Below are 15,557 nucleotides of genomic sequence, written 5' to 3' on the forward strand. Positions count from 1 at the left end.
ACCAATGAGAGCACGGCCACGCCCCCGGCCCCTCCCACACGTGCCGTGGCGGGCGGCGGGCGCTCCCGCTCCCCTGCCTGGGCCTCCCCGCGGGGCTGGGGCCTGTGCCCTCCACACCGGCCGCTACGCGCGGCCTCCCCGGTCCCGCTGCAGCTCCGGAACGCCCCCGGTGCCCCAGTGAGGGCGAAGTGAGCCCCCGTTCCTCCCGCTTCCCGAGGCACGGCGCAGCACCGGGCTCCTCTGCTCCCCGTCCCGCAGGTAGGGCTCGGGCCGGCGCCTCACCTCAGCCCGTCCGCGGAGCACAAAGCAAGGGCGGCGCACTGCTGTCAATGTAAAACCATTTTTTTAATTCTAAATCACTTTCACAACAGTGAAAATTAGTGAACGGTAACGGTAATGCACTAAACAAGCCATTATGGGCTGTGTGCAGTTTGAGTACAAGGAGGGAAGTGGTACGATACAAAAAGCACACCGAGAAAAGGGGAGGAACAGAAGCGTTAACACTTTTAGACTATTTCATTCTTGGATTGCCAGAAAATAAGGGCTCTCTGTCATGTTTCTGCAGCCACCTTTGTCTAAATCCATTATGTCTCTCACCAATAGATGGAAAACAAAAACCCAAGCTATTAGAATTCTGTATTTTATAACATAAATGTTAATCAGTTTCAATACCTCTTGAACCTATTACAGTCACTTTTCTCTCCTCTTTATCGGAAAAAGGCTTTGAAGGGATACTCTGCTCCTCTCTGGGTGACCTCTGCTCTTAGCATCGAGTTTATCAATACACACAGAAGGAAAACCATCCCTTTTAGAATCACATGAACTTTCCCTTCTCATCAGCAGGTGGTGCTGCCTGCTCACGAAAGGAAGTCAAAGCTGCAACTTTGTACTGCAGCCCCCTCAGCAGAATGCAATAAACAGCCTTCCTCCTACAAAGGGTCCGAGTCACCCAGTTATGCACTTGAGAAGAACCATAAGCAGAAGGAGTTAAACTTCTCAAAAGTGCCACACAGCAAAAGTTGAAGCACCACTTCGACTATTTGTAGGTGAGCAATATATTCTGACAGATTATCATCAAGTCAGTTATAATTTGACCAGACGTGGCAAAACACTGCAGAAGCTTTGCAACATTCTACTTGCCAGATGGAATTTCGGAGGTAGGCAAGTAAAACTTCAGTCATCCTCTGTCCTGATACTAAAAGTGAACAGTTTATAGTTACATAAAAAAAATGTATAATTACAACTAATTAAGATGTCCTTGCCCAGGAACCTCATCCATACAATAGAAAAACCCCAGCTATTGAAACAAAGTTTCTATGAGTTGATTTATTTTGTCAGTTGTCTGTCTATTGCCAAAGAAGTCACAATATTCATCTTGCAGGAAATCATTATGACTTATCAGCGATCTGAATCAAAATAATCTAAAAACAATAAGAGAAACAAAAATGGAATCACCTAGTGAGAGAAATATGAAACCTGTTCACCTTGCTAGGGAATCTCTTGTATCTGCTGTTCTGAAGGAATCTATACAAACACATCAGGAGTACTCTTGAAAGCTGTATACCCAACAGGATTCCAAAACAGCTACAGAGTGCTCACCTTCTGAAATATTTTCCCCTCAGCACATAAATGGTTGTGGTCTCCTCCAGCACTTCAAATTAATATCTTTGGTAGATACTGCAGAGACTCTTGCACTGTGGCAGTTCTGCTCCGTTCTACGGAGTAGCCAGATGCACCTGGAGAGAGCAGCTCTTCCAAACGTTCCAAACGTGTGACATGTGCCAGCAATGGCAGGATCTCATTTTTCCTCCTGTATAATTTTACAGTATGACAAGTTTAACCTCAAAACTCACGTAAAGATGCCTTTTTTTCCTCTCCCCAAACAAGCTGATCTCAGATCTGTAATAGAATTTTATTTGGAGTACATGACCTCGCACAGAAAGTCTCAAAGCCTTGGGAAGAGTAAATGCAGCGACAAGGTTGTGAGGGGATTATCCAAGAGTGCAGCCCCAGGCTGCTGCGCAGAACCACAGAAGACAACACTGTTTTGTCAGTGAGGAACGGGGCTGGGTGAGGCAGACAGCTGCGTCCGAGTGTTCGGCAACCCCACCTGGCTCCACAACGGGAGAATCTTCCAGTGTCTGGCTCCGGCAAATTCAGGCTCTAAAAAACTGCAGCATAAATTTGTATCCGTTCTTCTAACAGCCACTAGAGCCGCTTCAGGAGGGGTTTTCCATCACGCTGGCAAATAACAGCAGGAAAAGAAACCAGCCTCCAAACCTGGTTCCATTTGCATCATGTGCTGTGCCCGAAGAGTCTCCGCAGTGCTGCAGACGATCTCCTGAAGAAGGCTGGATGTTGATGTGAAGACTTTAAATAACATCTGCAGCTCTTGCAGGTCCGTTGTGATTGCCGAGCACGAGATACTGATCACGCCGCAGAAGTTTCCTTACCTGCCCAGTCAACCTTGGGGCAACTGTCTTGCACATAAACCCGGTAACACCAATTGGCACAGGATTTCGAAGCAGCGCTCCTTTTAGGAGCAGAGCTCAGAGGCAGGCTCGTGCTTTGTGGCAGGAACCTGCTGTACGAGACGGCTGAGCTGAAACACGCTTTTTAACCAATGTTTAATTTCCAACTCTGGTGCAAAACGCAAGATTCCTCATTGTGCTGTGGTACCACCAATTCCTGAAGCCCATAGTTAGCTATGGAACCAGACACCAAGAGGCTTAAAATGGGATAGGGATGCAGTTTGTAACTGTTTCTGTGGCCTTGTTGGCCAGGAATATACAGAATAATGGAAAAGATTTATGCAATCAACAGCCAGAACATTATCACCAGAGCCACAAACAGGAAGAGGCGGGATAGGAACTGCTCATCCACATATTGAGGAGTCCCTGGAGCAGCTGGAAAACAGGAAGTTAAAAGAAATAAATAAAAAAATAAACCCCAAAACATGACAGTTCAGCTCCTTCCTCTTCTCCAGCATTGTGCCTATTCTGAACGTAGTACCTTCATAAATTGAAAGAGATGCAAGGAACCTACTTGCTGAGACACTGTCGCTGTTTCCTACCCTCAGCCTGGCCAGCCACACTGGGAGGTCAGCAGGAAGACAAGCACCAGCTCCCTGCAGCAGGACTAGTGGTAAACCTGCTCATGACTAATAGCTCCAGGTGCTGGAGCACACGCAGGTCTGCCCGGAGGACTCTGGGGACAGTGCTGAGCAAAGTTCACTGCTTAGGTCACTGTCGCCTGCTGAGTTCACTGTTTTCATGCTAAGACACTTCACCACCTTTGCCCGAGCGCGCCTCCCCTTCAAGGTGAAACATCTCTGAATAAGGAAATGGTAAAATGGCCAAAGCTGCTTGTGTAGCCTTGACTGAAAGAACTAGCGAAAAGCACTAGAGCTCTAAAGCTCAAGATGTGCCTTTCTGGAACTGCTGTGCTGAATCCACAGATGAAAAGCAGATAAAGGAGTTGGTCAAATTATGGCTGTTGCAACAGCATATATTTACATACTCCTTAGCTCAGTCACTCCTCCACACAAATCTTCAGCAGACACTAAAGTAGAGGTAATAGGCAAGTTAATTTTTGTCCACTGGAGTACCAGAGGAGACATGTGAATTAAAGTCTCCAGTGCCACTGTCCCTCTCCCGTTCTACTGTCCTCTCAGGGGTGCCCTCAGCAAACTGTATCGGAGTGACAAACTTGCTTCTTATAAAAGCACTTGTACAAAACACGTGACCCATAGACTGTGTCCTCTACCAGGTGTTTTCCCTCACTTTCTGTTCCTATGTACTATACTGATTTACTGTACTGTTCAGAAAATTTTGCCATTTAGCAGGCTATTTGTTTAAAAGTTATAAGGGAGTTTGTAAAACATCTGTTTGTGGCAGGACTCTCAGAGAAGACAGGACATGTGGTACCTGGAGGAGGTCGCCCGTCGTTTATGTTGAATGCTGTTGCAAATATACCAAAGGGAAACGCCCCAATTCCAAATGACATCTGGAAGCCACCATCGCCAAACCCAAAGCCCTGGAATCCCTGCAGGGAGCAAAGCAACAGAAGAGAAAAAAGGTACCGATCATTTAAAGCCTATTTCAGAATATTTTGTAGAAGTACAGGCATTCCCTCTCACTGGCTTCCCTACAGCTGAAAGAGTATCATGCTGTCTGGCAACTTTGTCTGCCACACTATTGTTGAGACCTCCTTAGTTCTCCGGGTTTTAAAATGTTTCACACAGTAGCAAACTTGCCAGAGCAACCCAAGAGTTTGAGAAAATGAAAACTGACAACTGCAGTTCTTGCTTGAAGGCCACAAATTAACAAAAAAGTGGTTTTGTAACATTTCTCGACTGAAAATAGTATATATCTGACAATATATCAAAATCAACATTACCAATTCTATTTAGAATGTCTTAACAATGTATTTATAATTCTGTATTAATAGCTATTAGCCATATAAGAAAGGCATTGTAAAAAAAATTATCTGCATAAATTTTCATGCTACATGTGCATCATTTAAATATTCAGTAAAGTGAGACAGTGCCAGTGGGATGCACAGAGCATTAGAGAGAAGAACAGTACCAAAAAAATTAAAAAATTACCAGGGGGGGACTCTAATTAAGGTGGTAGTGTCATCTGGGCAGGAATGCAACAACATTGACCCCTGTGGGATCCACACTAAAGCACCACATCAAGTTAAAAGGTCAGTCTTCTGACTCTAGATGAATCCTACTCTATAAAAGCAGTGTACTCCTTGAGAACCAACTGTATAAGGATCTATGTATTGCATCATGTTTAAAAACCGTGGAGAGCTCGCAGTCACCATGTTCTGTAATCCAGCGACCTGCCCTCTCAGAATGAAAACAGTTACACCAACTCTGAAAACCCTCTGGTCTGTTGCCTCCAAACAGTGGGAGGACAAAGATGACTTCACTCCGATAATAAAAGCCAGACATTTCTGGGTTGATCCTTGATTTGAGGAGTTAGTCTTTTGACCGTGACTCTTCTCAAGCATTTTGCCATTAGCTCTCAGGGCCAGCAAAGCACTCTGCAGCGCACATCCTGCACCCGTAGGGAGCGGGGGGCAGCGTCACTACTGCTGCGTCTTCGTACCAGATTCCTCTGACTGACAGCAGCACCAGCCAAAAGGTTCAAACAAGGCATAGCAGCTGATTTAATAAGAAGGCAGCTCCCCAGTGAGAGAGAACAACCGAGCTCCCAATACATTCAATACAGAAATGTTCCTTAATCACACCCAGCAGAGTTGGTTGCCTGAAGCATGAAGTATACAAACGCTCTCTGAGGACCCTCAGCTGAGTTACATGGAAATGTGCAATTGTTTCATCAGGCCATGCTCGCTGCCATCATGCTAAAGAACACCGTGGTCTGACTGGTGTCACTGACAAAAAGTTCACACATGGATTATTTATTTCCATGACAGGTACAGTTTGATGGAAACAGACTTCCACAAAGAAATTTCAAAGCAAATTGTTGCTTGTATTTATCTGTGGAGAACAACCAAGTATGAAGAGCATTTCCAGTGATGCCACACCACAGCTGTCATTTATTGATGAATAACCTACTGGGGATGAACAAGAAACAGGGTCCTCACACAGGATCTCATCCACACATTATGTCCTCCAGGATGAAAAATACCACCATTGATAAAAACAATGGATCTGCTTGAGCTTGTTTTTTCACTTACCCCTCTGTTCTCTGGTTCAGGTCTCTGCCCTTGGGGTCGTGGCGGAGTCTTCTCTCTGCAGGAAGTTGTGAAATTAGCTCCAGTGCAAGGATACATCCCAATGGTATCTGCAATAGCCCAGCTAATGTGACAGAACCAACACAGAGCACGCTCTCACAGGGCCATGCTGCAGCAGAGGTTCTGTGTGAGCGAGCAGACCACCCAGCTTATGAGCCTTCAGCATGATATTGCTGAATTAAGATACTGTACTTTTGAGTAACTAAGTTCCATTAAAAAGGCTAGAAACTGAAGACATGAACATTTTATATAAGCTTCTCCAGTCAGATAACATTCATTGCAACCTGCCACTTGTAACTGGTAATAAACACCCAATTCAAATTGAAATACATTGCCAGCTGAACAAGAAATAAGGTGTGCAAACCCAGGCACTGACAAAGCCAGAAATATTCAGCAAAAACATCAGTTCTGTCTTTTGACAAAGTATTTCAAGTTGTGAATCCAGCACTTTGATCTTACGACCTTAAACTAAAGTTTCATCTTTAGTTTTCACAGAAAAATACTTGTATTTAGGTTTCTTACCTGGGGTCCTGTTGCCCAGTGCTACCTCTTCCATACAGAGGAATAACTTTATCTCGACTGATTCCTGCTTTGCATACAGGACACACTTGTCTGTTTGGCCTGGTTTCTAGCCACTAAAAGAAAGGAAATTATAAGAAAACTAGTAAAAAACCATGAAAACACCACCATGCAAACCTCATTTGCAGCCAGGGAGAAAGACTTCAGCAATTTCTCAGAAAGCCGTGGGGCAAAACATTTTAATAAGTGCCGAGTGTTCTCCAAAGCGGAGTTGGCGTTTTGCCTATTGTTCCAGTACAATCCACTCGCCCATGTGTACACTTTGAGAAGTGCACTGGAGTAAAATGTGAAGAAATAAACAGTACCAAGACGCCTGCATAGGCCAAGGGCTAGTATAGATACCCTTCTTTCACCTATCTTTTCTATAATGGTACCAGAATGTAAAATACCACATATGCAAAGAGAGTTACACTCAGCACTTAAGCCTGCAAACTAAACCCCTGTGAACAGCCTACAGTAATTCTTCTACCAAACCTGGGAATACTCAGTGTTTAAAAAACTAAAAAGAAGGGGGCAAGTGGAAAAGAATCTAAGTTTTCCTTCTGCTGAAAGAGCAGATTGCAAGGTGTTGCACATGAAGTTGCATGAGCGGGTTGTGAGTGCCCTGGAGAGAAAGGAGTGCATTCGAAAGGAGGGGGATACCCCAGAGAACCAAGGGCTTTATTGAGTAATAGAAGCTGATGAAAGACAAAGTAAAAGGAAACCTGTCTTACCTGGTGTAAACAAGGCCAACTGTGAGCATTCCCAGGACAATTTGTTCACGGAGCAGAAAAAGAGGGGAAAATAGAATTAGTTACTGACAACTCAATCCGACAAATATACAAAGTCTACCATGGATAGCACAGCTTGGAGTCAGCAGAATCCTGGAATCTGGCTCGGCCAGTTCCATAAGCTCCCATTAAAATATTTTTGAAAGCACAGTGCAAGACAAATCTCCACTGGTCTTTTCAGGTTATGCAATCTAAGTTGTTACTGTGATTCTCTGCATATCACTTTTGAGGACCCAGAGGTCCTCATCCACGCCAAAGGCCCATACAGAGGCTTAACTAATCTTCATGTTTACTGTACGGATTTTTTTCTTCTGATACCATGCAAAGACACCCCTGAGCTAAGATGCAGAGGAGGAAGATGTCAGTAGTGAGGCTTCAGCATCTTAAAAGAAGCCACATACAGGACATTTAGCTAAAATATCAGCCACATTCACAGAATCATGGAACAATTCAGGCTGGACAGTACCTCAGGTGGCCTCTAGTCCAACCTGACACTCAGCGCAGGGTCATCTTTTGAGATCAGAACCAGTCGCTCAGGGCAGAGAAATTCCCATTATACTGAACTAGTCTTAAGAGTAAATTAATATGGCAACTTAAAAAAGGTCAAAGACAAACAAGCAAGCTACAATACAGAACTGCTAAGTTGCCATCTGCTTTCAAAGTGGTCTTGACAACATTATTCAGAAAAGATATGTGCTACTTTTTAAGGTTCCATTCTTCGAAATCCTTTTGTGCAATAGTTTCATCTAATTTTATCTTAACATGCCATCAGCAAGAGATTATCCATCTCCACCTAGAATAAAAACCTGGATTTTCAGATGCTACATACATTTACACAGAAAAGAAACGCTCTTTTAGGCCTCTTTTTATTAAAGAGCATAATCTAGCCTACCGTGCAAAATAAACAAAAAAAGCCCAGCACACTTGGCCACGTGAATCCTTAATAACTTCTTAACATTTGAGAACAAGTGTATTCTAGACCAAGTCACCCAAATACGAAATGCTGCACGCTTATTGTATTTGTGCGATACATTCCCAAGTCAGATCAAAGAACTGAAAAGTTACTATTACAACTGCAATACCATGGCAAAAGAGAAATAGATAACAAGCTTTTTACATGTGGGCTATTTTTTTTTTAACGGTTTCAAAGGAAAAAAGAGCAAGCTTGTAGGAAGTATGAAAACTACAATTTGGCCTCCAGAACCTAGTTTCAGATGCAGGTTTAGGTATGCACAGGTTAGACAGGAACTTAAGTGTGAACAAGATACCTGTGTTAGACCACACAGCACAAATAAACCAGCACACATAAGCAAGCAGTATCAATGGACACCAATCCATGTGGGGCTGCTTGTTTGTTTGCTTTTACAAAATAATCCAAGAGTACAGGAAGTTTATAACCAAGAAACCCACTCACTGGAACACGAGCAAAGAAAAACAGTCAAGGAATAAAAGCAAACTGCTCCTAAACCATGGTTCTTACTCGTTGTATACATGACATTTTATTTGACATTTAGAACTATAAAAATCATAAGCTTTTATGAGATCAGAGATAGACAGTGGTCTGGTTTATCTGCAGGGGCTCAAGTACTTACCAAAAGAGATGTCCACACAAGCTGATAACTGCATCCTTGGCAGTGTCTAAACAGATGTTACATTCAAAAGTGTTGTCCTGATTAGTATTGTCCCCAGCACCATTACTGCTACTGCTGCCACTGGTCCCTCCAGTACTGGAGTTCTTTGTTGATGCAGAAGTCGTGGGTCCTTTGCTCGCCATCCTCAAGAGCTACACCAGGTCACAGAGACCTTGTTGTTGGAATCCTAGCAGTGAGAAAGGGAAAAAAAAATAACTTATTGGCATTATAACACTGCATTCTTGTCCTCTTGCAAACTGGTAGTGATTTATGTAAGAAGCACTTGAATCCTATTGTTGATGGTTTTAGTTTAACGTAGCCAGGAGGGATCTTTTTTTAGAAACTAAGCTACTTTAAACTCCTGTAGTATGACCTGGCTGATATGTGACCTGTACTTTAAAGTAACTGATAAGCAACTGAGATTCATAGGCAAACCAAACTCACCGTATTTTCTAATAAATGACATGTGCTATGAGAGGAATGAGCTCACCTAGTCATACATGCTGTTCCAAAACTGCAGTGTAAGTTATAACTGTGAGCGCAGTCTGAAATAGGATTTAATCATGAAGCAATTCATAGTTTGCACAGACTGACTTAATGCATAGTTTTAGATTCAATGTTCTTTAGTTTGGAATATTAATGATCATTACAGCAAACAAAGGTGGGTTACTACTTGATTTGTGTCATCAGCAGTGTATTGCTGCTCTCACAGCGGCGTGCTGATGTGGCTATCAAACATTTCTAGTACTTTCAAACTATCAAACATTTCTAATTGGGTAATAATGCAGAAATACTACAAATTTTACTTGAACATGCTTTAATTTTACTCAACTGCTTTCACCTCTCATAACATCATCACATTTATCAAAGAACACCATTTAATTTATTTCTGTAATAACAGCCTCTACAGTCTAATTCCTTGATATGCAAATTCCACAATACCTACACTTTGTGCAAGGCATTTACATTTTGAGAAACACACACTTCTACCAGCACAAGATTTTTAATCTGAGAATTAAGAGATTTTCAGCAGCTACAGAAATTAATTCACCAAACCAAAAACGTTTAAAATATTCCACTGTGCTTTTCATGAAACTCTGACCTGTTGCTGCTGCAGGGATATAAATACTTAGATAAGGTTGTGAGAAAGAAACAGGTGATTATCTGAACTTTTTGCAAGTGTACAAACAGTAAAGCATTTTAAAAGGACAACCTGAATTTTTCAGAAGCAAATTTCTTTGCAAACTTACCCCACAAGCACCAAAGGCTTTCCTCAGTGTCCCTGCTTTGTAGCAGTGCTGAAGCACAGGTGCAGAGCAGCAAAATAAAACTCAGTATCTCTAGCTGTCACTGTCAACAGCTTTTTTCATATAATACAATCCCACTGCACAGTCAAGAAGTACCATACCTCAGCCTCATGAAGGTATTGCAATGAAGACACTCAGTTACAGCAAGCGAAATATATTTTTGCAGATCTTTTTCACTCGATTACATCATTTTGCACGGTGTCCCAGAAGGGCAGCTTTGTATTCACAGATGCTGTACTCTAACATACACTGAGCTCAGCGCTGCTGACTCGCAGCATTTCACACCATGACTTCATTTACATTCAGCAGCGACACAGTTCATTGTACAACATTAAAATTCGTGTTAGTTGAAGGCAGATGGAATGCTGCCAGCCCACAAACTATACGCTTGGATTTTTCACACATCCTTACTACCAGAATCTTCAGCCTGTCTTGCTTAGTAGTTTAAAACTTGAAAACTTACCAACTTGGACCTACATATATTTGCTGGAGATTAATATCAACACCAAGAAAACCTCCTTAAAACTAAGGAGTTCAACACATTGTAAAAAACACCAGCATTTTATGGAACGGGCACAAGATATGTCTGGCTCTTATAGCTGGGCATATAACTCAAGGAAAATATGTAGAAGAGACAAACAAATGAATTTCAGTGTCCATAAAACCAATGTGGAAACATCTTCACAAACACCTACTTAAAAAACCCTTAGTTTTTAGTAACTACGAAAACCAAATAAACCATTAAGTTATGAAGAAGGATGATAGAGAAATCCATAGGAATATCAGTAATATAGTGGAGTAAAGATGGCTGAGACAGAAGATAATGATATAACGCCACAGGCACTGAATCTCCTCTCCTAGAAGGAGGTCATTCCTTAGTCTGTGCTGGGATCCTCTCCTCATTATTTCTCCATAGGCTAATTAGGCCTGATGACCTATTAGGATACAACCAATTGAAAATACCAAAAATATATCAAACTACAACAATAAAAAACAATCAATCAAATTCTGAAAAGGCTTTTCAAACATTTGCTCTTGTCGGTGGAATACTGTTTAACATAACCGGGTCTGTAACAAGTGCTGTTGGGGTCTGTTCATCTGCAAGTCACGCTGCACACGTGCGAAGAAACAAACGTGAAAGAGCATCCAGTGACTAAACTTACATTTGATAATCATATATTGTGCCACTTGTCAGCAGAGTCTGTGAATCCTAAAGTAGAAGTTCAACTGCAAATTCAACTCGTTCTGAATGTAGGACAAGCTGAAAATGGTTGAAATGTCACTTGAACTACTTAAACTCTGAGACAAAACTTTTTAGGGGGATAAAAAAACCAAACCACAAGCAAACCACAGACTACAAAAAAACCCAACCAACACAACAGTGCAAACCAACCCCATTTTCATTTTGATTGAGAGTTCAGAAGGAAGGCTGTAAGTACACTGGGATATAACGTGACTTTTGGGGTTAAGTAAACAGAATTTAGAGATCGCATTCAGGTTTGCTAAACCCTTGTCCTTTGAATCAGGTCTCCAAGTCAACCCTAGACATATGACGAGTAGCAAACAAAACAAGTGAAAGAATATAAAAGTCAGCTGTGATCTAACTGCAAGCATTCAAAGATTTCTTTTTTTCTAGCTTGTTTCTTTGCTATCTAGATATTTAGAGGAAAACAGTATCTTTATTCCTTACAAGTCCTCTGTATTAGCTGTTTATTTCCTTCAACTCATGACTCTTGTGATATCCCAACAGGTTGTTCTGAAACTGACCAAATCACTGACATTTACTATATTGAGGAATCAAGAGTGGCAACAGATGAAGGGTTAAGAAACAAAGAACCCATAGTCTGCCTAAATTAAAAAAAGAAGTTTGGTGGAGTGTGAAGAAGACATGAAAGTGAAGATACATGTGTAGGGACCCAGCACAAATCCCACCGGGCTGTGGACAGAATCAGGATGGCTTAAAGAGCTGGTGAACCCGGACCTTGGAGAGCACACCAGGACCTGAAAGTTTCATGACAACTGGGGGCACGGGAGGTCCGTGAAAGAGCAGCAGGAAACTGGTAAGGTCTATGTACTGCGTACAAATCTCACTAACAGGCAATAAGAAAGAAATTTTACTCAAATACTTTAGAAACTAAATCTGTAAATCTAGTAGGAGAAACTGCACAGCAGGAAAATGTGAGCCAAATGGCCACTGGAAAACATGACGTTTCTGAACTCAGCAAATGAAAACCGACTGCATTTGCCAACGACCTGACTCTAAAAATACAATAAAACCACTTTAAGGCAGACTGGGAGCGTTCCCACCATAAATTAAACCATACCAAAAAAAAAATCCATTGGAAACATAGTAGGTGAATAATATTTCAACCCGAGAAAGACAGAGAGGGAATATAAATTAGAAACTAATGTCACCTGTATGGAACAGTTGTAGAACACACGTTCACAACACTACAACCTTAGCATGTTTGAAGTATTTATTTCTTAATCTTCTTTCATGAACAAAGAAAAAAATTTCTGGTGAGGATATAGGACTCTGGCTAGTTTATTAACAGAACCCAAAGTTTATTATTCTTTAAGATATCTAATATATAACAAGGAAATAAAAAGAAGAGCAATGCTGGATGTAAAATTCCACTAGAAAAACATTCTACCATATTTCTTTCCTAATGAATTTTATATTATATAGGATTACTGAAATTGAAACAATCCAAATCTAGTTTGCTTCTGAAAGAAGTTCTAACTTAATTTCTGAGCTTCTTGCTGTTTACATCAAAATGAAAACTTGCCAGGTTATTTTTCTTATCGCCACAGTGACAATGTCATTTTCAGACACAAATGACAAATTTATAAACATTAGAAACTTTATCTAAATCTAAAAATATTACTCAGTTTATATCAATACACCCACTCACATGTTTAACAAAAATCTGATTCTTAACCTATTACAATTGCCTGGACATGAAGTAAAACTAACAGATAACCTCAGCTGATAATTGTTGACAGTGCTTAGGAAAAAGTACGTTTATTTCATGATAGTCATTTTTGGATATTCTTAGCTTGACTGAAGTCCTGTTGTTAATCATTAACTACGCATTTATCTCTCACTACCTTTTTACTCCATTCTGTCCTGAAAACACGTTACATTTTAACACCCCAGAAACACTTTCCAGGTTTATCTTTTCACTTCCTGTAACCTGTTCAGCGCCCTGTACCTGCTTTTTGGTAGGACCGCAAAGTGGTCCCAACAAACGAGTCCGCCTGACCACTCGGCCTTGCAAAATCCGCTGCTGATTGCACAGCCCAACGTGCCCTCGCTTGGCCTAATTTCATTAATTGGGATTCTGCAAGTCTGCCTGTGTCACAGTGGCTGCTTCCAGGGTAAGAGCTCTGCTGAAAGGCTGTTTCGGCAACTCTGAGGATTCCAGATACTCACAAATGCAAGACGTTGTTACAAGCTATCAAATACTCAGTGATTAAAGTAATTATTATTTTAAACGATTCCATAAAAGTATAATATAGGCTCTAAGAAAATGTTGCACAAATCTTTAGACAAAGATTTTATCCTCTTACCTCATAAAGTCCAAAGGGGAAAAAAAAAAAAAAAAAAAAGAAAACTGATAGAACCAGTTGGGTAATACGGTAATACTGTAATAGTGCCTGAGCGTTTTCCTGGTTTGGAAATGCCCTTTCAGAGGGCTAACCGGGGGAGCACTGAAGTGTAAAAATAAAATGAAATAGCTACGATGTGGTTTAAGAAGTAACAAGCAATTCCCAAGAGGAAAAAAGGCAAAGAAAAAGGCCCGTAGCAGCAGCTAACGCTGTGCCCACGCTCTGCGACCGGACCCAGAGCCCGACCTGCCCCGGGGCGGGCCCCGGGCCCCGCTGAACACGGGGGTTCGGGGAGAACCCCGGCGGGGCACCGGGCCCTGCGCGCCGCGGAGATCCCGGCCCGGAGCTCCGGCAGCGAGGGGGCACCCGCCGGGCCCACCGGGGCCCTGGGGCCGAGGCCGGTGCTCCCGCGGCTCCCCCGCCCCGCCCGCCCCCGCCTCTCCGGCTTCACACGGGCGCGGGCGGCTCCGGCCTTCCCGCGGCCCCGGCCGCTCCCTGCGCTCCCCAAACCCTCCGCCTTCGGCTCCCCCACCCTCCGGCACCAACCGGGATCCGCCGCGCTGGGCTCACCGGCGGGTGTCCCCGGCGGGTCTCGCCGCTCCCCCGCAGCCGCCCCGAGCCGCTCCCCTGGCGGCGGCCGCCGTCACCTGACCGCCCGGAAGCGCGGTGCTGGCGGAAGGGACCGGCCTCCCGCCGCCGCGCCGGGCCGCGGGGCCGCGTTCCGCCCGCTCGGCGCTCCCCGCGCCCGGGGCTGCCCCGGGGGCGGCTCCTTGGAAACGGGAGCCTCCCCGGGCGCTGCGCGTCCTGCCGCCGCGCCCCCGAACCAGAACCCCCGGCCGCTTGTTACCGCAGCGACGGAAGCGGTTCGGTGCGACCCGCCCGGGCTGGCGGCGCGTTCGGCCCCGGCTCGGTCACCAGCACCGCAACCCCGACTGCGCGCTCCCTGGGGTTTGTAGCGCTGTTTCTGTTGCGGTTTTGCTGCCTGCTCATGGTGAGGTGCTGGGGGCCGTATCCCAACGCCTGCCTCTGGAAAAAGCAAAAACTACGTATCGTCAACAGCAGCAAATGCTCGGCCCAAGCAGGGAAGGAAGGCGGCAGCTTTGAGGGAAATAAATTGTTCAAATGTGCATTCAGAGCACTAGGATCTGACCTGAGGAGTGTCTCCAGATGGGAACAGAGGTATTTATACAGCTGTGAGAAACTATGGAGACAGAGGTGGCCAAAAAGTAGAGAGAGGAGGGGACCTGGTGCCTGAAGAAGCGGGTCAGAGCTGAGAGAGGTGACCAAGAAAGCACCTCTGAAGGGTTTTGTCCCTGCTCTGAGGGCACTGAGGCAGAACACTGTGCAAAATTCCTTGTTTGACACAGTGGAGAATGGGTGAATTCAAAACCAAGATCTGCCACTAAAAGTGAGCCTTAGAAAGGAATAGTTGAGGTAAGAAGCAGAGGCAGGTTAGTGCCATGGAAGCCCACCAGAAAGAGCCCAAGGATATTGTCCGAGGCCCCTGCTGACTGAGGTGGCCTGAGACCACACAGCTCTGGTGTGGAGGTTGGAATGCGCCAGCCAGGAAGTGTTCAGGGATGTAAAACCACAGCTGTCCGGAGCCCTTGGGCTGCTTTCCGCAGCACGTGGGCTTGGCAGAGCCCGCGTCAAAGCGGTCACCCAGCAGCCCTGCTGGAATTGCCTTACACGTTGATGTGTGGCACCGGGAAGTTTGTAGCTGAGGTGAAGATGAAGATTGTATCTGTAAATGATGGTGCTTATGGCGTTGGGGCACGTGTTGCGAAGCTGTCCTGCCCACACGAGCGGTGTGCTTGCTGTCTGTGAAAACTGCTGTAACAAAGGCTGTCTCACTTTCAACAAGACGGTGAAGCAGCACAGTTTGGCACAGC

The 15,557-nt window shown here is 44.0% G+C and overlaps 1 protein-coding gene and 1 long non-coding RNA gene across 3 annotated transcripts; one reads left to right on the forward strand and one right to left on the reverse strand.

Moving 5' to 3' along the window:
* The first annotated feature begins 105 nt into the window (after nt 1–105).
* Nucleotides 106–13,021, forward strand: LOC309446710. The gene is made up of 3 exons (XR_014185495.1): nt 106–258; nt 3,897–4,077; nt 11,804–13,021. It is a non-coding gene; the product is annotated as an uncharacterized lncRNA (long non-coding RNA).
* Nucleotides 1,307–14,321, reverse strand: RNF185 (ring finger protein 185). Of its 2 annotated transcripts, none has more exons than XM_082066688.1 (7): nt 14,236–14,321; nt 8,708–8,933; nt 7,059–7,077; nt 6,289–6,401; nt 5,710–5,764; nt 3,927–4,044; nt 1,307–2,906 (listed from the first exon to the last, which is right to left on the reverse strand). In XM_082066688.1, exons 2-7 carry the CDS (start codon nt 8,887–8,889, stop codon nt 2,809–2,811), a joined length of 585 nt encoding a protein of 194 aa, XP_081922814.1. In that variant the 5' UTR covers nt 8,890–8,933; nt 14,236–14,321; the 3' UTR covers nt 1,307–2,808. The 2 variants fall into 2 exon arrangements, with proteins under 2 accessions (XP_081922814.1, XP_081922815.1); XM_082066689.1 differs by having other exon boundaries at nt 14,212–14,272.
* Nucleotides 14,322–15,557: the final 1,236 nt, after the last annotated feature.

Source organism: Streptopelia decaocto, assembly GCF_964273445.1.
Source record: "Streptopelia decaocto genome assembly, chromosome: 15".
Taxonomy (NCBI): Eukaryota; Metazoa; Chordata; class Aves; order Columbiformes; family Columbidae; genus Streptopelia; species Streptopelia decaocto.

Bases quoted from the DNA above. Each gene is read 5' to 3' on its own strand.
- RNF185 (XM_082066688.1), bottom strand. From the start codon at position 8,889: ATGGCGAGCAAAGGACCCACGACTTCTGCATCAACAAAGAACTCCAGT. The intron at 5,765-6,288 runs GTAAGAAACCTA...AACTTCCTGCAG, and splicing joins ACTGGGCAACAGGACCCCAG to AGAGAAGACTCCGCCACGAC. The intron at 4,045-5,709 runs GTAAGTGAAAAA...TGCTCCCTGCAG, and splicing joins CTGAACCAGAGAACAGAGGG to GGATTCCAGGGCTTTGGGTT.